The sequence below is a fragment of the Bison bison genome, unplaced genomic scaffold, assembly GCF_000754665.1.
Source record: "Bison bison bison isolate TAMUID 2011002044 unplaced genomic scaffold, Bison_UMD1.0 scf7180017864153, whole genome shotgun sequence".
Taxonomy (NCBI): Eukaryota; Metazoa; Chordata; class Mammalia; order Artiodactyla; family Bovidae; genus Bison; species Bison bison.
The window spans coordinates 995463-1020360 of record NW_011494725.1 but is presented as its reverse complement, the minus strand read 5'-3'; the positions used below and the strand labels follow the sequence as shown (position 1 = coordinate 1020360).

Here is a 24898-nt window from a genome sequence, read left to right as displayed (position 1 = left end):
ATGAGATTTTCTCCTATTTTCTGAAAAATTTTGCATAGGATTGTTATTTCTTCCTTAACTACTTGATAGCTCCTACTAGAGAAACCATCTCTTAAAGGGAAGGGTTTTTAAAATTGGGAGTTGTTTAGATTCTCTATTTTCTATTTTTCATGTAGGTTTGGTAGCTTGTGTCTTAAAAGATATTTGTTCATTTCATCTGAGAGGTAAATTTTATTGCTATAAAGTCATTTCTAATGTTTTGTTATCCCCTTGATGTCTGCAAGATCATGCAAATCTTGATTATTTACTTAAAATACTGATAATTTATTTTTTTTCTTCTTGATAAATCTTGTAGGGGCTGTATCAGTTAATATTTTTAAATACCCAGTTTTGGGCTTGTTACATTTTTCTATTGTGTTTCTCTTTTTACTACTTGATTTGTTTCTATTCTTCATTATTTTCTTCTACTTAACTTTGCATTAAATTTGGTCTTTTTAGAGCATTGTAGTTTAAATTTAGATAGTTGATTCTTTTCTATTTTTTTCCCATTGATTCTTTTCTAATATAAGCTTTTAAAACTGAAAATTGCCTTCCAACCCTTATTTTAGCTTCATACCACAAATTTTAATGTTATTTTTCATTATTATTTGTTATCATTTAAGTATTTTCTAATTCCTCTTTGATTTCTTTGATCCATGATTTTTTAGAAGTGTAGGGGCTTTCTAGATAGCTTGTTGATTTCTAGCTTAATTCCATTATGTTTCATGATTTCAGGCCTCTGGAATTTACTAAGAATTATTTTATGCTGTGGTGTGGTATACTTACTTTGATTTACAGTTCCACTTACAGTTGAAAAGAATTTTGTGCAGTTGTAGTGTTCCTCTAGGTGTCATTGTTGGTTGAGGTCATTGCTGATACTGTTTAAATCTTCTTAACTCTGACTTGGTTCTAAATGTGACTTTGGGTTTCTCTCTTTCTCCTTTTAGTCCTGTCAGTTTTTGCTTCACGTATTTTGAGTCTCTTATTAAATGGTGCACATTTCGAATTACATCCTTCTGATGAAGTGACTCTTGTTATAAAATGTGTCTCATATAAACATAAACATCCATCAACATTGTGTATAAATGATGAACCCAAGCTTTCATTGGTTCAGAGATCTTGCTTGTTTTCGTATCTCTATTGCGTGTATCAGGGACCCAGATGGGACGTCCGCATTCCAACCTCATAGACTGTGAACGCCTTCCCTCATTTCTAGTCTGATAGAGGGTGCGGTTTACTCGGAATTTTCACCTGCCTTCAACAAGTCAGATATGGGAGTTAGAATTGGCTAGTGAAGAGGACTGTATCTGTGCTTGAGCTTCTCATATTCCAGTTGCCTGTGTGTGGCCATTAAATTTTTAGCTGGTTTGTCCTTTGGCAAGAATAGTCCTGTGTGTGCTAACTTGGCAGATACTCCCAGCAATGAAAATGGTTACCACTCCCTACTTAATGTAGGAAGAGCTCATCCCTTTCGGTAAATGACTTACAATTTAAATGAGTCTGTAGTTTTGGGGTCACTTTTGGTAAAAATACAATTTTTTAGTGTTTCTGTTACTTTCTTATTGTAGGAGTAAGGGTTTTTCCAACAGTCTTCTATATTCTAACCATAAGGGGAACCCTCTACAAATTACTAATAAAAACAAAAGGAGAGCAACTGTATTCTCATTTTGAACACAAGTCATGCTTATAGAAAACTTGGAAACACATAGAACATAATAAAGAAACACGAAGGAAGTATGTAGTTTTTAAACTGAATTTACGTAGTTTCTATGTCTTATTTTTGCTTAATCTCAAATTTTTACCATTCTGTGTCAAAAGTTCGACAGTGTTTTACAGATTAAACTTCTGATGCAGCATTTTGAATTATTCAACAAGTGGATATTCATTATGAAAAATTAAAAGCAGGTATTTAATTCATAAAAAGCAGTACCACAATTAATGTCATAGAAGGATAGATAGAAAGAGAGGAATTTGCACCTAGGATCTCAGATTCTAGAAATTCTGTTCCTGACTATTGCAATAGGCTTCCTCTGGCGTGTTTCTCAAGAGACGGAGAAAAATGCCTGCTTTTGCAGTATTTGCTGAGGTAGGATTTGGTTGGTGATCAGGTAGGGATATGGTGGAAGGAGTAAGCCAGCATGACGATCAGTTTTTTGAAAGGTTTGTGAATGTGATTGGTCTCTGTATTCAGTAAATGAGTTTTTAAAAAATCATATGTTTAAGCCTTTTTTGGTATAAAAACAAAATCATAGATAATTTTAGTTCTTTGGGACTGTTTTTTTGTAATTTGAATTTAAAGACGATAAAATGAAATTATTTTAAGGCCTTTAACTAACTTTTCTGTCCTCCCATGTATTCCTTTTGGAAGAATAAGTCTATTTTTTTATTTGAATGATAATTATGGTTAGTTTATATACTGAAACTTAAAAAAAGTAAAATATACATTTTTTTGCCATTAATTTTGCTCAAGAAATTCAAACTAATTTTAATATTTCTCAAAAAGTTATAAAATAGATACTAAATATGTAAGTCATATCAACATGAATCCCATTTGGAGAGAACTTGAAGTTTTAAAATAATCTGAGCAAGAATTATGCAAGATATAAAACCACAGAAGAAAGGGTTGATAAACTTAAGTAAATGACTTTTAGAACATTACCGCTCCATACCTTTAGAATGACCAGAATCTGAAATCTGGCAAGGAAGTGGAGCATCAGGAACTCTGATTCATTGCTAATGGGAATGCAAAATGAATGGTATGGCCACTTTGGAAGACAGATTGGCAGCTGCTTACAAAGCAGCACATACTTAGCATGCAATCAGCAGTCATGCCCCTCAGTAGTCATCTAAAGTTGAAAGTTTATGTTAGGTACACACAGAAACTAGCACTTGGATGTTTATAGTGGCTTTATTCATTAATTGCCAAAATTTGGAAGCAACTAAGGTGTCCTTCAGTAAGTGAATGAGTAAATGAACGATGGCACATCCAGACAATGGGATGTTATTCAGCTAAAAAGAAATCTGCCAGATAAAGGCGTGAAAATACATGGAACCTTAAATGCATATTACAAATGAACTCTATCTGAAAAGGGGACATACCTCTATGATTCCAACTATATGACGTTGTGGAAAAGACACAGACAGCTATAGAAACAGTAAAAAGATCAGTGATTGCTAGGGATTCAAGGGGAGGGAGGGATTAATACACAAAGATTTTTAGGACAGTATAAGTATTCAGTATGCTGCTACTATAATGGTGAATACAAGTCATCATATGTTTGTCAAAATTTATAGAATGTACAGCAACCAAAGATGAACACTAATATAAATTGTGGGCTTTGAGTAATAATGTCTGTGTAGGTTCCTCAGTTGTCGTAAATGTACATTGTGATCTGAGACACTGATGGCAGGGGAGGTTGTACATCTGTGGGTAAATGGGAACTCTTGTACATTATTAATGCTCGATTTTACTGTAAAGCTAAAACTGCTCTAAAAAATAATGTTATTAAAAATTTTTTTATTTTGAAAGATAAAACCAAAAAACTTGGGGGAAATATGTATAAGAAGTCTCATAATTGATTTCTAGATTTAAAACCTACAAATCAAGAGGTTAAAGACAGTGCTTAATAGATAAATGGACATAAAGGACATGAGTGCACTATTTATAACAAAATAAAAATAAATAAAAATTTTAAATGTAGGAGTTGCCCCATTTAAATCTTTCAAATTGCTGTATGTCAAAAGGTAGTGACATGGCGTGAAGAAATGCTCATAAATTGTTGGTGGGACTGAACGTCCTGGGAGGGTCCTTATAAAAATTTAACCTCACATTCCTTTTGCTCAGCATGTGCTTGTTGAAAAATGTATCCTACAAATATATGCAAACTTGTGTGCACAAGGATTTCTCTAGATGTTTTAGCTGCAAGTAATAGAAACTAGCTTTAAATAGTGAGATTATTGCTTCTCATAACTGCGAGTCCCAGACTTCAGTAGAAGCATGTATATATGAATAACTAACAGAGTAATCATGATTTAACCTGGCTCTTTTTTTTTTTTTTTTTTAAGTTTCTAAAAACTTCTGCCACCTAATACATTTTTATCTTAATTCTAAAAATTTTGTATGTGATTATAACCAACTTTTCATAATCTTCAGTTCTAACTTTCATCACATACGACTGGACTCAGTCAAAATTAATAAACCATGACTCTACTGGTCATTTCTAATAAGTATTTAATAGAGAGAGTAAGCAGTTAAAAGATATGAAAAATTGGGCCGTTTCCTCCATTTCTAATAGTGGCTCTGTTTATTTTATCTTAGCTTCAGGAAACAGCAGTGGGTTTTAGTTCATTGTTCTAAATATGTTTTGACCTTTCATAGCTGTACCTGTTATGACTTGCCAACAGATTTTTCAAACTGAGGAACAAAAAAGAACACAAGAACTTTGTTATAGAAGGCTATTCTGGCTTCTCAGAAATCATCACCTGTTCTGTATTTGTTGGCTCGTTTGTTCGCGTGGGGGCCGCCGTTTCACCTGTGTGCCTGGTGTTCTAGTTCACGGTCGTGTGGAGAGGGAGGGGCACATCAGGGGGCTTCTGGCCTTACTCTACATCTGCGCCATTGCTATAATTTTAAAACTGGGGAGCTGTAGGTCTTGCTTTTTTGGGTAACGTTCTCAAAATATGTAGAGGATAATGAGAAAACAAAGTGTATCCTACAGTTATGATTATTTAACGACAGTTTACGGCAAACATGTTTCAAAATTTGCCTGAAATTGAGTGAAGTAATGTCTCACTCTTCTGTCTGTGGTGTTCCTTCTTCTTCTTAACTTTTTGTGTTTGTGCCCCTTCCTTCCTTATTTTCTTGATTAGATTTAACCAGTTTACCTCAAACTGGAAGAAACAAATACTTTTTTCTAAGAAAATATAGTTTGCTGAAACTGACTCCAGAGAGTAGAGCTGTCTTAACAGTCATCTTTCGTAGAGGAAATAGAGTGATGTCTTAGAATAAACCCTAGAAAATGATTAACTGTAAATGATTTCACACAGGAGTTCTACCGAACTATTAAACCATATGTTATTCCAATACTATTTAAACTGTTACAGAACATAGAAAAGACATAAAGCTTCTAGCTTGACTTTATGAAGCAGCATAACATTTGTGCTTATAACATAAATCTACAGATCTTTACTGCTTATGATTATTTATGTAAAATTTCTAAATAAAGAATTTTATCTCTTATCCTCAAAACCAGCATCATACTTAACGGGCAAATACTAGAAGTATTTCTTTAAAGTTAAGAGTAAGATAAGAATTTCCCCATCACCACTTTTATCAAAATGTCACATACCCCCCAATGATTGATTAATTATGTCACATAGAAGTTTTTTAATACTGTTTAATCGAAATCGGGCTGAAAAATAAGACAGATGAATAAGTATTTGCATCCCGTACAATGAAAGGACTAATATTGCTAAAACATAAAGAGCCTTCTGTAAATCAGTGAGAAAAGTGATCAGCACCACAATAGAAAATTGAGCAAAAGAAAAGAACAGACTATTTACAGGAAGGAAATAAAATATAAACAAATATCAAGCTGCTGAGTGTCATTTATAAGGGAAATGCAAATTAAAACTATACTTGTTGAGACCTTGTTCTCATTTATCAGCAATAACACATGAGCCTCCCCTCACTATTTTGTGACTGGGAGTGTAAACTGATACAACCTTTGTAGATGACAATTTCGGCAAAACTTATCCAAGTTACAGATGGAAAGTCCTTTGATTTGGCAATTTCCCTTTTAGAGTCTATTCTTCAGATACAATTCAGAGTATGCAAAATGTGCAAGATTAGTTGCTCTTTGGAATCTTGGTTCTTGAACACCTGTCAACATGGGATCATAATATACCATAATGTAATGTTATGGATAGATGTGTAAGTAAATAGTAAGGAAATGTACCAGCATCTCTAGATGTTGATACAGAAGAATATGTAATAAAAAAGCAAAGTTCAGAATTGTGTTTACCATTTGTACATAAAAAGCAGGAGGCACAGAAATACATTTGCTTGTATGGTTTGTAGAATATTTCTGGAAAGGTACACCAAGAACTGGCAACATTAGATGCCTTTGCAAGAGGGTAACTTGAAACCAGGACTTTTTTCTATCTTTTATATATTGAAGCTCCCAAAATTAAATGTCCCATTAAGCATTTGAATTCTTGGCAAATTATCTGTGTTATTATTTATGATTATTAATACAGCTAGATACAATAAATTTTATTATTTGGTCAAAGGTTTTGAAAATACTTTCTTTCATAAGCTGTTTTAAAATTGAATCCTTTTGTTTCAGGATCTCCAGCAGAATTATCTCCTACTACTCTTTCCCCTGTTAATCATAGTTTGGGTAAGTTGCAAATACTTAGAAGTACTCTTCCACCTTTTTATTTAAATGTCCTTTCTGGTAATTATTTTCCATATATAGGAGAAAGAGAGCTCAATGAATAACAGATGCTTGTTCAAATTAGTGCTTTTTTAAAAATGATACTGATAATGTGCCTCAATATTACTAAAACACCTTTCTCCTGGCACATAATGAATATAAGAAGTTAATTTTTATTCATGGAAATCATATGCATTGTTCATGAGGAATTTTATGTCCTATATGGCTAGACTTTATGGGTATATTTAGTTTCTATTATATTTTATAATAGCAGTTGTTAATATGAGACTGTGATAAATATAGAGACTTATTGCTTGCATATACATGTGATATGGGAGATACATATGTGTGATTGCTAATGTGTATGTATTTGTATTGATACATGTGCATATGTATGTTTGTGGGTGTATATGCACCTTGGTCTTCATTTTATACAGTTTCACAATTTCTCTTTAGTTTCTACACATTGGAATTTATTCTGCAAAATTGTCGTTTTTTTCCTGTGGTATTCCTTACGCAATTTAATCAAAATTACAGCACTTAAATATATATGGTCTTTGTATTCCCATGAAATACGTAGATTCTTTCGATTTACATTGTGTTTCCACTTGCATACTTTGTGTTGTATTTTTATTTCTTGTGTATATGCAGGCTTTCTCTTTTTGTAATTAGGGTAACTCAGTGAGAAACTCATGTTAAAATCGACAAATGTCAAAAATATGTCATGTTTTGTATCCTGTCATGACAGGTTTTTTTTTTGTTTTTTTTTTTTAATCTTGGGCTGTTGATGTATTAATCCTTGCTTTAGCTTTGTTCTACTCGATCCTACCCAAAATTAATTGTATGATGCAAATTGACTTATTTTACATGTGGTACAATTGGGGTAGAATTACTAGTGGAACAAGTTATGCACCATAAAGCCTAAAAAAGATGTTTGAAGATTTGGATGACTTAAGGAGATAGGGGAAATTTGAGAAACTGAAAATCTGCTGTGATCTTTGGAATCTGGGGTTCGTGATGTAGATGTTAAGTCTGTTTCCTGGGCTATTGCCAGTATAGGCTGGCATAGAACATGTAAAGATAATGATATTCAGTCTATTCTTGGCTTGACATGGCTTGAATTGTTCACACAACATTTCTTTTATGGGTTTGTTTTTCCCCTCTGCCAGACTTGCAGCCAGTTACTTACTCAGAGCCTGCGTTTTGGTGTTCAATAGCATATTATGAATTAAACCAGAGGGTTGGAGAGACCTTCCATGCCTCACAGCCCTCGCTCACCGTAGACGGCTTCACAGATCCATCAAATTCTGAGAGGTTCTGCCTAGGTTTACTCTCCAACGTAAACAGAAATGCTACGGTAGAAATGACAAGAAGACACATAGGTATGTTTGTTTTCCTTGTGAGAAACCAGTGCCGTTTACTCATAACGTGAGCACTGCGTGGTTTACCACATCAAGAGATTGTGTGCAGGAAAGCCTGCCTTCTCTCTGTCAGCTTAAGTGCAGTCAGGTTGCACAGCTTCACCGCCTTCAATAGTGATTCTGGTGATCCTTCCTCTCTCTGCGAACTTTTATCTTGAGTTTCTCTTTATTTGGCACCCTCGACACTGGAAAGTCCGTCAGTAAATATGTGTTAAAATTCCTTTGCTGAGCCTCTACCAGTCATAAAGTTGTCATGTTCAGATTTTAGGGTTGTAATTTTAGCAAATCATGAATTTTTTTCAGTTTGTGTACATCTCCTAGTTTTTTCTCCGCTTCAGTGAATTCATAGATCTGTACACTATTAATCTAAAGCAAGATATCTAAAACAAAAACCACCATTAACTTGTTCAGAAATAATTCAGAGGATCTTAGAATGTGGTTGTCCCAGGTACCCTCTCAGGGAGTTTTTGAGGTGAAAACTGTTTTCGTAATGGTACTAAGGTGCCGTTTGCCATTTTCACTCTCATTCTCTTGTGACTCGACAGTGAAGTGTTCCAGAGCTTACAAGGCTTGCAATTTTGCAAGAAGTTAAACATAGACTCTGATGAGAATTCTGTCTTAAGCCAGACATTAAGAGGTTTGCAAAGATATAAAACTCTTCTCACTAATTTTTTCCTTACTTTGGGAAATAGTTAGTTTTCATAAACTTGTTTATGTTAATATGTAGTAAGTTTACTATTTTGATTTTCAAATGAATTAATTTTTTTTGAATCTTTAGTTTTAACACATAGTGTGGTAAGTTTGCATGTATTTAAGACATATGAATAGCAACATTTTGGCACATTGGGGTTTTTTGTTTGTTTGTTTTTGTTTTTTGACAATGAGGGAAATAGTTTGAGTGCTACTAAAATAACTGAACATAATTCTCATCACCTTAAAGAAACTTCTTTTAATAATAGTGTGCTTCTGTTTTCATTTAATTAACCATTACCTCCTATGAGAAGTAATGCTGATCACTGAAGAGTCTGTGATACTGCAAAGTGCTAGTGACTTCAGAGATGTTTGTTGGCTCCGTGTGAAATTTCTCAAATCTTGCTTGATGTATAAACTTTACATAATCTCACTGAGGTACTCAGATGTCTTGTAAGTGACGAAGGCCTCTGAATATCCACCCTTCTTTAACTAGTTTAACCCTTCTTTAAAATAGTTCTGATTTTTCTATGTTCTCATTAGGGCTCTGCATAGAAATGTAACAGGAGGTTAACTTTACCGTATTTACTTCTAAATAAGTAGGGTTACCCTGCTTTTTCACCCTACCTCATCTGAAGCTTGAGGTCCCCTTCCAAGCTCACAGGTGATTACTACAGAGTTCACTTCCTTGAAGTTGTAGCAGTGAGATCCTCATTTCCTACAGACTGTCCACTAGAGGCTACTCTCAGCAACTAGAGGCCAGCTGCATGCTCTGCTGCATCTTTACAGTCAGCAGTGAAGACTGTTAAGTTCTTCCCCTCCCACTTTGAGTCTCTCTTGCCAGGACCAGCCCAGTCCCTCTAAGGTTTGTCACCTGATTAAGTCAGGCCCACCGAAGATACTGTTCGTTTCTTGGGGTCAGTTGATTTAAGAACTATACATCTGAAAAATTCATTTAAGCACTACTTAGTGTTTGACTGAATAATTGAGAAGATAAACACACCAGGGATGAGAATGTTAAGTGCCGTCTTAGAATTCTGCTTTGCACAGTTTTTTTTTTTTTTAATCCTTGTCTTTCTTATATTTTATGTATATTTGATTTGTCAAATTCTGAAAGAGGTATATTAAAATCTCCCAATATAATTTTTTCTTACCTCATTCTGCTTTTGTAAATAGAGATCTAGTTACCACAATAATATATAGTTTTAAAAGGGGCAGATGATAATTTTTATTATTTCTTTTCTTAAGCATAGTGGGTTCTTTAAAAAGAAAAACTGTGTATCTTAATGAAGGCATATTAATCTAGACATTAGTTAATTCCTTCAAATAAATTAAATTGCTTTATTCAAAAATATGATTTGTTTGAAATTCTTTATTTTGCTTATCCACTTTTCTACATTAAGCACTTGGAATGAGCACATACTATCTTTATGAATCAATAAAATCATTGTTGAAAAATACTTGGAAAAATAATAGTATGTTTCAAAGTTAGATTTCAGAAAAGCATAGCTGTGGGAGAGATCATCACGATACTTTATACCATTTTACTTTTCCTCTAAGAATCCTTCAGAAGTGATGTTGAAGTAGTAAATGTTGTAAAACTAATTCCATATATATTTCGTTGTAGGAAGAGGAGTGCGCTTATATTACATAGGTGGGGAAGTTTTTGCCGAGTGCCTAAGTGACAGTGCAATCTTTGTGCAGAGCCCCAACTGTAATCAGAGATACGGCTGGCACCCTGCAACCGTGTGTAAAATTCCACCAGGTATGGATCCAGCAATATAAATGGGCCTATCATGTCAACTTGCTGAATTTTTCTTTGCTATTAATTTTTGAAATCAGGAGATGATTTGCATGCTCATATTTAAATGTCTGTTGGAGAAGGAAATGGCAACCCACTCCAGTATTCTTGCCTGCAAAATCCCATGGACAGAAGAGCCTGGCTGGCTAGGGTCCAAGGGGTTTCGCGACTTAGCAACTGCACCACCACCACCATTCTCATATCTAGAGCTCTTTTAAAATGATTCTCTTATACTATCTTCTTCATACATAATGTTTTTATATATTTTTTCAATTGTAGGCTGTAACCTGAAGATCTTCAACAACCAGGAATTTGCTGCTCTGCTGGCTCAGTCCGTTAATCAGGGTTTTGAAGCCGTGTATCAGCTAACTAGAATGTGCACCATAAGAATGAGTTTTGTGAAAGGGTGGGGAGCAGAATACCGGTATGAAATACATATTCAATTCTTAAGTTTCTAGAGTGTAATTCTTTTTCTTCCACTCCTTGAATCTTCTGAAGTTTATCCGTATTTTCATTGAAGTTTATAGAGAGCAAATCTTTATGTAAAATAACAAAAGAAAGTTGGAGGCCTCTAGATTCAAAACTATTGCAAATTCCTGTGCTGGCACCATAGAACATAGAATTAAAACGTGTATGGACAGGCACTGTCACAGAATGCAGAGTGTTAAACACCATAAATGGCATATTGGAAGGGTTACCAGTTCATGGAAGGAGAGCTGTTTTGCTGGGGCCAGGAGAGGTAGAGATGGCCCAGAGTCTGGGTTCTAAAAGGTGTCTAGGATATCAGTAGTCATAGGTGTACAGGGGTGGAAAGTGATGATCCTGTCAGTAGAATACAGTTCAGTTTGACTGGAGTATAGAAAGTAAAGAATAATAGGACTGGACAAAGAAGTTGAGATGACTTTAATATAAGGTTAAAAGATTGAACATTATTCAGTAATAGAAGGGGGTATTTGGGTACCAGACACTGTGCTGTGTTTTAAATGCAGTATCTCACGCCTCTCGGCATGGCTAAGAATTACTGTCGCTGTTTTTATTCTTTCTTTATAAGGTTGCAGTCTTTGTAAAGTTTAAAAAAAAAGAAGGTCCAAACTCAATATTTATTTGGAAATAGGCTTAGGTGAGATTTAATAGTTTGCCCAAGGACATGTTCTCAGTGGTAGAGATGGGACCTGAGGAAAGCTCTCCTTGACTCTTCTCTAAGGATAGTAGTAGCAGTTACATAATTGAGTTTTACCAGAACCAATCTGTCATCAGGGAGTAAGATCAATTAGGCTGTTGCTAGATTAAACAGTTGATTGGATTCCACATCAAATACAGGGAATAGTTCATCAGCATAATAAAACGAATAAAACTATAAATAAAATACTTAGCTTTTCTCCAGTTCACATTACTTACAGTCTGAATGTCTGTTTAAGAAGATACTCATATGGTATAGTAATAATACTCCTGTTTCATTCAGCAGTTTGCACCCTTCTTAGAATTTATTTCATTTGAACTTGATTCCCTGTCTTAAATTTTGAGGTGTATGACTTTTGTGATGATGAGATTTGAGATCTACTGGTTTGACTACTTCTATAAAAATATACAATGTGTTATATATTTGTATCTAAAGTGAGACTTGTCACTGTTTTGTCCAAGTTATGTTAGTGCAAGAATTCATTTTTTGACTTTGCTGTAGCTCTCTTTTGTTTTAATCATTTCCCCTTTGAGATGGGATAACTTTAAACAATGCTAAGTTTCTTTTTTCCTTTGAACTTGGATTGAGTTGATATTAAAATTAGATTCGGATAGTACTGTCTGATACCAGTTTATTAGGTCAGACATTCTTTTTCTCCTTCAAAAGATTATAATGCTGTGAAACATGGTAGAAATGGAGTGGCATTAAACATGAGTTACATAGGTCAGGGAGAATGCCATGTGTATCTATGGGTCTCCTGCTAAGACCAGCGTTGATTGGTGGAAAGAGATACTGTCTTTCATTCACTGTGGTCTCTGCTGTTCTTTAACCCAGAGATAATATAAAATCTATACAAGAAGCAGTAATATACAGTATGTATTCATGGATAGTGGAGTTTCAGGTACATCTACTTTGGATAATAAAGTTTCCTTTAACATTTACAGATCAAAATAACTTAGATACCCATATATCTGTGAACTGTGGAACCTTTTACCCTTAATGACACAGGTGCTGAGGAGATAGATTTGATGTTTGGATTTCTAAACTATTTTTCAGTTTCTTTAAGTGCCAGCTTGATTCCCAGCATAAAAATCAGGAGACACAGTAAGGGGAAATACAGATGTGTAAAGAATTCATGTCTCAGTTAAGTGAGTGAGTACTGAAGTGAATAATCAGGCAGGGGCACAGATAATGTGAGGCTCAGACCCTGAGACAAGGGTTTGCCTGCTAAACGTTTACTCAGGAAATGGAGGGAACACTGCCAAGGAAGGAGGAAGTAAAGAAGAGAGGCAAGGGAGGGAATATGACACATACCACTAGAGCTGTTCCCTTAGGAAAACTTTGGGAAGAGTAAAGGACACTCAGAATTACGCCACTTGGAGGGAAAGGAAACTGGGCATTTAAATGCCAATTCCTATGTCATTGGTTGAGGTCTGTTCTTGGAGATGTTAATTCACTGGCACTTCTGGTCTGTTCTATATATGGACAGAGCAGAGGTTCGCAGGCACAGAAATGCAGATACCTACAGTTAGAAGTGGGCTGGAGAACACTGAGAATCTGAAGGGAGTCGCAGAGCACCAACACCAGCTGCTACAGAAAACCACATCCTCTGAAATACAATGGTAGTTCTAGGTTATACTGAGCATGTGTCACTTGGAGGTGAAGAGTTGATCATGGCCTTTCCTCATGTTTGCAGCGTTGTCACGTTGAAGCAAATAGACTTACTGACTTACTGTATATAATAAATAAGAACTAAAATCTGTATGTGAAAGTGACAGGATGTCCTTGAACAGTTTGCGATTTTTAGAGGATAGCTTGTTTAGTTGAAGTACTTGCGGTGTTTCTTATTAAAAACCTGCATGATTTTGCTAAAAGGGATGTTGGTTGTTGGTTTTGTCAGGGGACATTGGACCCCAGCTTTGAACATTCCGTGGTAAGCTTGGGTCAGAATTTTTGTTTTGATGTACTTTAAGTCCGAACTCTGTTCCATTTGGACTTCATTTTCTGTTTGAGTATTTTCTATTCTTCGGATGATTAATAAGTAAAGTGATTGTATATATTCTGATTTGCTTGGGACAGTGCTGGTTTATATCTCTTGCCCTGCCAGTGATTATTTATAGTGTTATAAGTACTTTGTTAGACTTTAAGGATTAAACAGTTTTCAAAATAATAGATGTCCAAACTTAATACTCGTTCAAAAAAGAATCTAGGTTTTCGTATATACAGCCTATTGATTTATCTTAGTTCTTCCATATCCCTGTTACTCTTTTGATTTCGTAATTATTTTCTTTCATTTTTTTAAACAGAAGGCAGACGGTAACAAGCACTCCTTGCTGGATTGAACTTCATCTGAATGGACCTCTACAGTGGTTGGACAAAGTATTAACTCAGATGGGATCCCCTTCAGTGCGTTGCTCAAGCATGTCATAAAGCTTCATCACCAATCAAGTCCCATCAAAAGACTTAATGTACCAACTCTTCTGTCATAGTATTTGTGTGTGGTCCCCGTGGACTGTTTACTATCCAAAAATTCAAGAGAAAACAGCACTTGAGGTCTCATCAATTAAAGCACCTTGTGGAAGTGGTTTCCTATGTTCGAATATTAGATGGGAAAATTAATGTCTAGAAATACTCTCCCGTAAAGGAGGAAGAGAAGATTTTAAAGACTTACTGATGTCTTGTTGGGCATAAACCTGAGTGTCCCAAAGGTTTATTAATAACAGTAGTAGTTATGTGTACAGGTAATGTATCATGATCCAGTATCACAGTATTGTGCTGTTCATATACATCTTTAGTTTGCATAAATTAGGTGTGTGTGTGCTGCTTCTTGATTTAGGCAAGCCTTTATAAAGTTACAGTACCTAATCTGTTATTCCCACTTTTTTGTTATTTTTGTGTGTCTTTTTTAATATATAATATATATCAAGATTTTCAAAGTATCATTTAGAAGCAGATTTCCCTTGTAGAAAAACTAATTTTTCTGCCTTTTACCAAAAATAAACTCTTGGGGGAAGAAAAGTGGATTAACTTTTGAAATCCTTGACCTTCATGTGTTCAGTGGGTCTTAAATATTCATTCTTTCTGTGTTTGTTTACTTACTGCTAAATCTCATTATAAGGAAACTTTATGGAAATCTTTCTAAACCTCTCCTCCATTTCTACTTTTCCACCAAAACAGTGTAGCATGACATCCATCATCATCAATGGTTGAACTGATACTGCCAGCACCAGTTAATTCTGAGTACAGTGATAATTCATATGGAGTAAGTCCCTTTGTCTTACACCAAATTTCAGTTTCAACAGGTAATAAGAGACTTGTGTAACCTGGCAGTCTTTTGATTTATCTTTACACCTCATAAAAAATGCACAGGTGGCAGTATAATTATTTTCAGGGATATACTGCAATTACTTCAATATATTTATCCTTTCTGAAAATTCAATCTAAGAATATAAACCCCCTTTTTAAAAGATACTTTCAAATATTTCAGTAGCAAACCTCTTTTGAGTTGAATTTCATTGGATTTAATCACCAGACTGTATTACGAAATGGACTTTTGTAAATGTAATTGCTTCGGCAGAATACCTAGAAAAGTGGTGCTGAGGTCTGATCAGCAGATAGGGGCCATCTGTTTTTAAGGTATGTTGTATTAAATTTATAAAATCTATGTTATTTTACATAATTATGAATTCTGAATTGTAAAATTTGGGGGAGAAGCCGTTTAGCAAGTTTTTTATCTTATGAATACCTGTGGTCTGAGCTGTTCTTAACTAATCCTGAATATGTGGTGACTGTTAGAAGCCACCATACTTCATGCTCTGCAGGGACAGGCACGACCAGAGGTGTCAAAAGCTCTGTTGGAAGTCATTCTACAGCAGATAATCCTTATTTTATTTAGTTTATTGTTAACTCATTCCAGTTTAAACTTTTCTTGTTTGCATCTCAATAGAAACAGCCAGTAACCACTCCTGGTCCCTTTCTAGTAAGTTTTCATATTTTTAAAGACAGATTTTCTTTGGTTGGTACTTGTGTTTTATAACCACATTCACCTGTATGTACAGGTGTTATTTTCAGTACTTTCCGCATTTGAGTGTTTTCTGTCAGATACTCCGCGTTTTCCTATGTTTGTATATGCATGTATATGTTCGTGTAAACTTGGTAGAGTGGTTTTTCGTTCTACAGATATTTATTGTTCACCTGTTACGTGTGCCAGGAACTTTCTTAGCCTTTGGATAAAGGTGAACAAGACAGCTGTGGCCCTTACCTTTGCCGAGATAGCAGTTACTCTAACAATTAGCGTATTTGTCTATGAAGGAGATAAACAGGGGGCTGTGATCGAGCAAAGCAGAGGGAAAGCTTCTGTAATGTGATGATTGAGCTAACACGTGAGAAAGGAGCAAGCCATGCGGAGAGCCAGGGGAAAATAGGCATTCTTGGCACAGAAAATGGCATCAAATGCAAAGGCATATTTTAAAGGAAACTCATCACTTATTAGGTGTTTATGCTTTATACAAAAACCTCTTCACAGATCCAAACTTGAGGATCAGATTGGTCTACAATTTATAATGGTGGCCTTATTTTGTAATGGACTGCTTCATGTGTCATTCTTGTTAGTGTTTCCTCTTCCTCAAGTCCTTACTATAAAAAGCTTGCACCAGGTCACTACCATTTAATGGAATAACCCTTTCTTTAATTCTGCCTTGGGCAAATTTTCACCGTTGTCGCAACTGGCTGCTTGCTTCCAGACGTCCTGCTGCCCACTGATCACTACTTGTACAGCCCGTCTTGTGGATGGTATAAATGTCCCAGGTATCGCCACCCTCAGACCTGTTGAAAGTGTGGAGGCTCTGCCCTTTGTACTTGGGAAGTTGTGTGATGTTAGGGAATACTGTTCCTTGTCTGGGGTCAAAGAACAACTCAAAATGGTGGAAAGTCCTGGCTGTTACTCTTGCATTGGTATGTTCAGCAAAGCAGTACCGTCTGTAGCATTTCAGTAATGGATCACGTCTCTACAGTCGTGGTGGGATTCTTCTACATAGTATGAAGCTGGGACTCAGCTCTTTGGAAGCCCCTATTGTATTCAGTAGTTAGACCAGTCAAGCAGTTGACTTGATGGTGGGGATGGTTACATTTGTATGAATATGTTCAGTGGTCTTAATCTGCTTTTTAATGAGATGCTGGTTTTGCATTTTGTTTTGTCCACTGTGGCCTAATTTTTGCTGATTGTTTTTTTCCTTTACAGGGTTTGTTTTCGTTCTTCTAAGTGATACGATCTCCTCTTTGTAGAATTTTGTCTTTATTTAAATTAGCAACATCATTTAGAATTTCTTCTACACAGTGCTGGTAATGTCCTCAGTTTAACAACGTGAGAACTGAAGGATCATGCTCTCTATCACATTTCCAAAATAAATGGTGGTTTTCACACTGGATTACATACATCTTAGGGCTGGTTTAGGGAATTGGAGGCTAGTTTATTCCCACTGACTTTGGCCTGGCTGGCCAGTGGCAGCTTCATTTTTATTCTGTATTGGAGTTCTACATAGGTTTCTTTTTTTTAAAGTTTCACTGCTTAATAAAAGGTTGACTTTCCTGACTGGGTTTGAACTACACCATACTAACTAGTTGTAATTGTGCGTTATGATATACCTTCACTCAGTGAACACTTACTGATGCCTGTTCTTTACCCAGCCAGTGTGACGTTGAGTGGTAAGATGACTGGGATTTGGTACTGACTCTTAGTCTTGTGGGGGTTACTTTCTCCCTCAGGACCTGTCACTTTGTCAGAAGAAGACCTGCCTAATTTTTCTTGAAACCTAAATATTCTTGTTCTGTATTCTTATTCTGTATTCTGAGTGTGTACTTGCAAGTTGTTAATATCTAAGGTTTTTTTTTTTAAACCTTAAATCATATTTAACGTTTTTGCTTACTTCATCTGTTCTTTAGACATTGCCAGATTTTCTTCTTTGTTAAAATTATTTTAATTTCACTTTATTTGTGCCTTTATTGTCAGTTTCATCAAGACTAAGATTTTGAAGGTGAAAAACAATCAGTCTAGTCTCTTGCTAGTTCAAATCAAATAAAAGAGTATATGTACCCAGTTCGTTTCTCTACCTCTTCCAAAAACTGTCCAAATATATCTTTCACATCTTTAAAAAAAAAAAAAAATTAAATACTTTGAGCGTTTATTCAATAATCAGCGCCTTCCTGGTCTGGTTGATGGTGGGATGTAATATAACGCAAGACAATCCTCACTGTTCTTAACATCTGTCTTTATGTACAGTCTTGACTTTCATAGCTGAGTGGTTCTGATTCACAGATTGCTGCCCCTCCACCATTCCCCCAGTATCTCTTTAGATAATTAAGTAGTCTGTGGACATAAGCAACCCATGATCTTGTCTCTCACTCTGGTGCAACGCGTTGAGGTTTAGACATAACAAATAACTGCCTATTTTCTTTCCTTCATGAACTTTGTTTTACTGAGCCCTTTATATTCCTCAGCTGAATTTCTTTCTTGCTTGCTTCTCTTGACAGCACGTATCCCTAGTGGTTTTGCTGATTGCCCCCTTCCTTTCCAACCATGTTTTATCTGCATACATCAGAGTGTTTCTATCCTTTGAACTTTACTAAAGACCAAAAAGGATGGTGCTGTTCACACCCAGGGTCCTAACTTTTTTCACCACGAAGGTTGATGTTCAGATTAGTTAAGTCACTTATAAGTGGTTCAGAAATTCTGTCCAGTTAAATATGTGTGGTGTATGTGTGTGACGATCAAATAGCATGAATCATCACATTTTGTTTAAATTGTGTTTAGGATTATGAACTTTTCCAGCAGTTGCAGCCAATAATTTCCCCATAATACCAGCCCAGTTTCCACCTTGGAGCATATTGAGTTGTTGTGTTTAGTACAATCAAGAGTAATAACAGTAGAGTGTGGTGTCCAGAGGTTGTCAGAATTCTGTTGAGTTCTTTTTAATATCTTCCATTTCAAAGTTTTTATAAATATTTTGTCTGTTCAGACTACCTTTTGTGTGTGGGGATCGAGGGGCAAATTTTATCTTGGGAGTGGAATTCCTGTGTTGGGAGCCTCAACCAGGAAATGTGAGCTATACTGGATACAGATAGCCTCATGATCACTTTTATGATAAGTTGTCTGATGTGTTCACATAATTTTTTGGGTAGGAACTGTTTTCTCTTGGATATTATAGCTAACTTTATATATAGCATAACTGCCTTAAGTCTTTTTAGTAGGAAATAAATTATATAATGTGTATGTATGGATTTATATATACATATACACTCATATAAAAATCTTAACAGTAGGGGTTGTCTGCACACATTTTAACAGTATTCAATGATTTTATTTGTTAGATCTCAGTAAAAAATTCCTAAGTTGGCTTGCAGACATCTTCCTTTCATGGACAGACCATCAGGGTAAATTTTTTATTCTGCCAGGGTCCTAATTTGGTGGTTCTGTTAGTATGCCATTTTTAGGCAGCTTGACAATTAAGAATCAGAACTGAAACTGACATAAAAAAAAAAAAAGCTCTTGAGTGGTCTCTGTGAAAGGTACTGACTTCAGATTACATAAAAGATTTTTTTAAATAATAATGTTAGGTTGTGTGCCCCGGGCCCCTACTCTTTTTCCCCCTGGCATAAGACTGCTGCTTTAGATAACCTGGGAAGTACCACTACCAAGTCAAGTTTTCTGTAATTAAGGATAGCCTAAAGATGACTTTCTTAGCTGTGCTCAGCAGAAATGAATTTTCCAAGACTCTCTGGGTCATTTCTGATTTACAGAGGATCTGACCAGAGTGTATTATTAGCCTGAGTTAACTTCAGTGTCTGTTGGTTCACTGCCATGAAATCCTCAATAGACCCAGATTTTCACCGTTGGTTGAGATGTAAGGGCCCTTTGAAAGAATAATGCCGCTGATGAAGGAAATGAGTATTCATTAACTCCACACAAAGGACTTCTAGATTTTTCTCCCCCCACCCCTGATTATATTCTTCTACCCTCTTTAAAAAGAAAAAAAAAAAAAAACCTCTTACTCTCTCCAGAATTTCCAGTCTGCTCTTTGCAGGGTTGGGGTGGGGGGGTGGGCGGGGAGGTGCGGGTGGTGCTGGGAAGGGTTTTACTTCCTCTTCTGATTAAAGATGCTTATTTATTGAACCGTGAAATTCATAATATATTGATTTAAGGACAGAAGTGAAGTTTTAGAATTGTAAAAATACTTAACTATTATATATTTTTCATTTCACACTTGACAGTTTTTTTTGTCCCTGTGGCTTTAAAGCTTTTGGCTGTTTTTCAGTGTTAGTCTCTAGGTAACTTGCTGTATTTCTGGTTCTGTATTAAGTCCTGCCGTTTACAGTGCTGTGGCATAAAGTTGGTTCTCAGCATAGAAGTCTTCCTAAAGTCTTTTTCTTCCAAAGAGATTTTCCTTTCTCAGTAATTCCTAAGATGATACTTGTTTGTCACTTTCTTTATTCACATTCTTGGATTGTTCAAACAAAAAAAATTGTTGGTGAAAAAGATTAGGGTCCTTTTCTGATGAATGTATATGTACCTGCATTAAGAATGTAGTCATTTGTTGGTTTTATGTAACTAGTATATACACAGATTAAATCAGGAGAAAGAATTATCTCATACATAGCATGTAGGTAACATGCATGGATTTTACATTTTTTAAAAATACCCTATTTTTTTGGCAAAATGTAGAACCGAAAATGGTCATTTCTTAGACCAGCTTTACCTCAGGCTTCATTTTTGCTGTTTTGACCCTGGGCCTTTAAGGCATAAATATTTATATCTTTTTATTACTGATAGTGAAACTGTGACACTAACCATTTCTGTAATACAAGACGGCAAAACAAGAAAAACTATAAAGATTAAGATAAAAGCAGTTGTGCAGTTGATGAACTAGATCATAGCGTTGTAGGCAAAATAAAAATGTGCATATCTGAGAATATTTTTTTTGCCGTCTCTCCCCAAGGCCAGACCTTCTGGTAGAGCACAGTTAAAAGTAACATAATTCTGGGCCTTTATAATCTGAGGGAAATGGCTCCAGTTGGCAGTCTTCTTGTTAACATATGAAGCCCAAACGTGGGAAATGGTTGGCAAAGAATATTTTCACATAAAAAAAAGAATATGGAAAGATATAAAACTGGATTATTCATTTAGCTCTGAAAAATCTCAAAAAGATATAGTAAAATACTATATAACTGGACAAAACCTGAAGAACCTATAGAGGATTTATGTGAAAACAGGCTTCAAGGATGAACTGTTACATGCTCACCAGTTTGCTTAAGTTCGATCAACCTGTTCTTAAAGTAAGATATTTGTGGACTTCCAGGAACTAGCGATTAGCAGGTGTCCTAAAAAGATTTTTGAGCTGATTCCCTCATAAGTAGCCCTATATGCTCTTGAAGATTCTTACCCTTCCTCTAGTGATCCTAAGGGAGGAGTGAGGAGTGCTCTTTAGGGTGGCAACCTGCCCTGGCATGTCTGGGACTGAGGTGGTCCCCTTGGATGCAAAACTTTGTGAGTGCTAAACCCAGGAAAGCCCAGGCCCACACAGCAAGGAGGAGCTGATAGCCCTGGCTATTCTTGTGACTTAACCTCACCTTAAACATTGTACTAGTTTCAATTAAGTTCAATTGCCTTACGGCACGTGTCCTCCGGTCACTTATTACTGTGGATGGAATGTGAGATTTAAGACAAATAATAGCTAATGGCACCAATGTACTCTTGGTAGTGAGACTAACAGTAATCCAGGAAAGATACCCGGTGGTTGAATGAAACAGAAGAGGCAACTAGACAGTGAAGTTCTTCAGAACCTGTGTGTATATGTAAGTACAGATCATGTCTTTATGGGGTTAAATTATTATATCTGAAATTTAAATTCTCATGGTAAAAGAAAACTTAGGAGCGTGGATTTTTTCTCTCGAGGAAAGATACGGCCTTTGATGCTCTATCTTCTGCATTCCCCAGACTGTCCTGCTCAAGAAGCCAAAATGTGGCATTTTTATGTTTATTCTCAGTGAATGTCGTATTGTGATTACTAAATGCATCAGCCAGGGGCAGATCAAGGAACTGGTGTTCTGATCCACTCTGAGCAGCACCCTCAGTTCTGATAGCCTCCTAGCCCTCAGGTGCTTGCCAGCTATGACACCGACACGGGAGGCAAGATTCCTCTAAGACAGCATTGATTTTGTAATGCAATATGAAGGGTGCAGAGTCTGTTCTTGTTCCCCTGTGGTAGTCTGCAGACTGCATCCTCTCTGTGCACTGTGATGTAGACGGTAGATGTGTTCTTTGTAAGCTTTAATCCTATGATTGTCAGAAGTATGATGTGGTTCCATTTTTAAAAAATTAAACAATGAGCTGAGGCTTTATTTCAGCTGGTTTTCAAGTTAAAGTTGTGAAATACTGATTTCCTTCCCTCCACCCACACCAAATACTTTAGTCTATTTAAAGTACAAAAAAAAAAAAAAAAAGTTCTACTTAAGAAAACATTGCTTAAATGTCCTGTGATTTCTGGTCAAATTTTATATATTTGTGTGTGTCTGTATGTGCTTTCACTTTTTACCTTGTTGACTCTCTACCTGTGTTAACAGTACTGTCACCATTGAAAGGTGAACATTTTTCCTAGCATTAAAAAAAAAGCCATTTGAGTTGTTAACCATGTTATTATGGGACTAATTTTTTTATTGTTTTTATTGATCTTAATTTAAACTGATTTTTTAAAGAGGGGATTATATTTTGCTGACCACACTCTAAATTATATGGAAACAAAAAGTTTTGTTGTGTGTATTTCACATAATGGAATTATGCTATTGAGTGACTCTTTTTATTTTTTAAGTTTGGTGTTATATGAAAAGTTTATCCCACTCCCTTGGCAGACAGATATACACTGCTTGGAATAGACGCACACAGCACATACCTCACAGAGCTAGCTGATTAAGCATTTTAGTTTATTTCAGAGCTTTCCTGTGCCAAACTAATGATCTGATACTCATGATTGTTCAGTGAACAACAGAATAGAAGGTGAAATTCACATTAACTCTCAAAATGTACTCTTAGCAAAAAAAGCAATTGGTATTTTTAAAAGACTTCATTGAAAAATAATACATACTCATAATTGTATCATTGTTATGAAATAATTGAGAAACAAACTTTTTACATCAACCAGACTTTCTTTGTGCCTTGCAAGAGCTCAGTTCCTAGGATGAATCAATACTTCTGAATCGTTAGCAGACTGTTTATTTCAGACCATTTAAGACGCTTACTTTAGGATGTATCAAAAAGGACTTCAAAAGCTAAAATGCACTATGCTACTTGGTACCGAAGAGCCCAGAGACTAGCTTGATTTTGTTAACAATTTTGTATTGGTAGGAAACCTACTTAAATCCTGCCTAAATTGCTACACCATACAGCTCTATTAATTTAAAAGGAGCCATTGATTTTCAGCATGACTTCAGTTGACAGATGACTAAAACAGATCCTTTTCCTGTCGTCACTTCACCCTGGGAACATCCCTGCGTGTTAACCTACTGATAGCGATGCTGGTTATCTGCACCATGAGATTTTTAGGACAAACCCCCATGTCCCTAATTGCACATATTCAGTGGGCCGAAGAGTAGGAGAGAAGTATTGTTTGCATGTTTGGGCTTTCTCCACATTTGGCAAATGCTTTTATCCCACTTGCTTCAAAACAGATCGAAAGTCCTAGTGTGGGAAGCATGCCTATTAATATCAAACAAATGTATTTCGGTGCACTCCTTCTCGGCACCAGGTGTGCCCAAGAACTAGAGTGAAGACCACATTCGTCTGCTGCTCAAGAATATATGTGTACCATGCAGTTGTCCAGCTTCTTTTTAACACACTCTCATCCTTTTCATCAAAGTAATACAAGATAAGCCCAACCTAAAAATTAGAAGTTTGCCAATGTAGGAGTCCAAAAGAAAACAGCATATATAAAAGCTGTTTGCTGCTGCAGTGAATAGATACTGAGATGCTAGTTTGCATTCTTAAAGTCAACCACATTGACTGAAGGCAAGAACATTGAATCAGACTTACGGGTAGCAAGTTTGTGATAAGACCACACGATCTTTGGGAAGGTGCAAGAGAATACAGAGTACTACTGTGTCCCAGTCCAAGCTACGTGACGTTATTGGTTGTTACAGAATAAATGGAGTTTGGGATACGTATCTGCCGTAGATTTTACAATCTTCCATTTGTTTTGTTGGCTGCCTTTGCACCTATTAATACCTAATAAGATTGCTTAAAAAGTAGTTTAGGAAAGAAATAATATCACAAAGAGATGGAGAGGACTTTTGGGGCCAGTCAAAATGAGATCTTGGAACAGAACTTGTGAATCTGAATGTGCATGAAAGCTGGGCAACTACTGAACCTCTATGTGTGGTGAGCAGGAAGCTGACAGCCACGAGCTGGGAAGGTGCTACTGCGAAGCCCGCACCTAATAATAAAACCTAGATAGCCAGGAGGTAAAAGCCATAGCTAGCTCTACACCTTGGGTCTCCATCTATATAGAGATTGTGCTGCTGAGCTGGCTGGCTGGAGGACATGAGAACACCAGCCATAGTCCCAGCCCAGGATGGAGTGCTTGTTTAGGGCAGGGGGAACTTAAACATGTACATATACATGTGTGTGTTAAGTGGAATTTAACATTTTGCTCACAGCTGGAGAGGATTATAGAGAGCCCTCTGAGATTTTATGCAGAATTTTGTGTATGTATTTTATGCAGATTCATGGTGAGAAGTGGTACTCATCAGAGAGGCCTTACCTACTGCCCAGCAGCGATTCCATTGAGACCACCCATCTTGAGCTTAGAATTAACTCTAATTTTAAATCTTGTTTAAGGGTTTTTTTTTCATGAGAGATCTTGACTCTGAGTGATATTAATTTCTTCTTGGCAGTATTTGATCACAGTATTTTAAATATAAATGCTACGTAAATAAGAATATAATCGATGACTCACTTTGAAACAGTTTTCATTTTTGAAGTATGTTTGGGCTGCAGTGGAAAAAAATAATTTTCACAGGCCCAGCTTAACATCTGGAATCAAAAGTATTCTAGGTTGCCTTTTTATTGGGTTGGCCCAAAAGTTCGTTCAGGTTTTTCTATAAGATGTATTGAAAATATTTTTACATTGAAAAAAACAGAGTCTTTGTTTTACGCAAGAACCACAAGCTACTTCATTCCAACTTTTAAATCAAGATCTTGAATAATAGCGTGTGGTATTAACACATTTTAAAAATGTACTTAGTCAATCACAAACACATTTTCTAAGGAATTGAATTTTATAGAGATAATTGAATGCTTTCATCTGTA

At 35.9% G+C, this 24898-nt stretch overlaps 1 protein-coding gene across 1 annotated transcript in view; it reads left to right on the top strand.

Annotated features, from left to right (window-relative positions):
* Positions 1-22226, top strand: part of SMAD2 (SMAD family member 2) — a 58787-nt gene extending 36561 nt beyond the window's left edge. The window contains exons 6-10 of the mRNA XM_010840962.1: positions 6366-6419; positions 7625-7837; positions 10194-10331; positions 10647-10791; positions 13854-22226. Coding sequence (XP_010839264.1) covers positions 6366-6419; positions 7625-7837; positions 10194-10331; positions 10647-10791; positions 13854-13977 — 674 coding nt within the window. The 3' untranslated portion in view covers positions 13978-22226. The remainder of the gene's footprint in view (positions 1-6365; positions 6420-7624; positions 7838-10193; positions 10332-10646; positions 10792-13853) is intronic.
* Positions 22227-24898: the final 2672 nt, after the last annotated feature.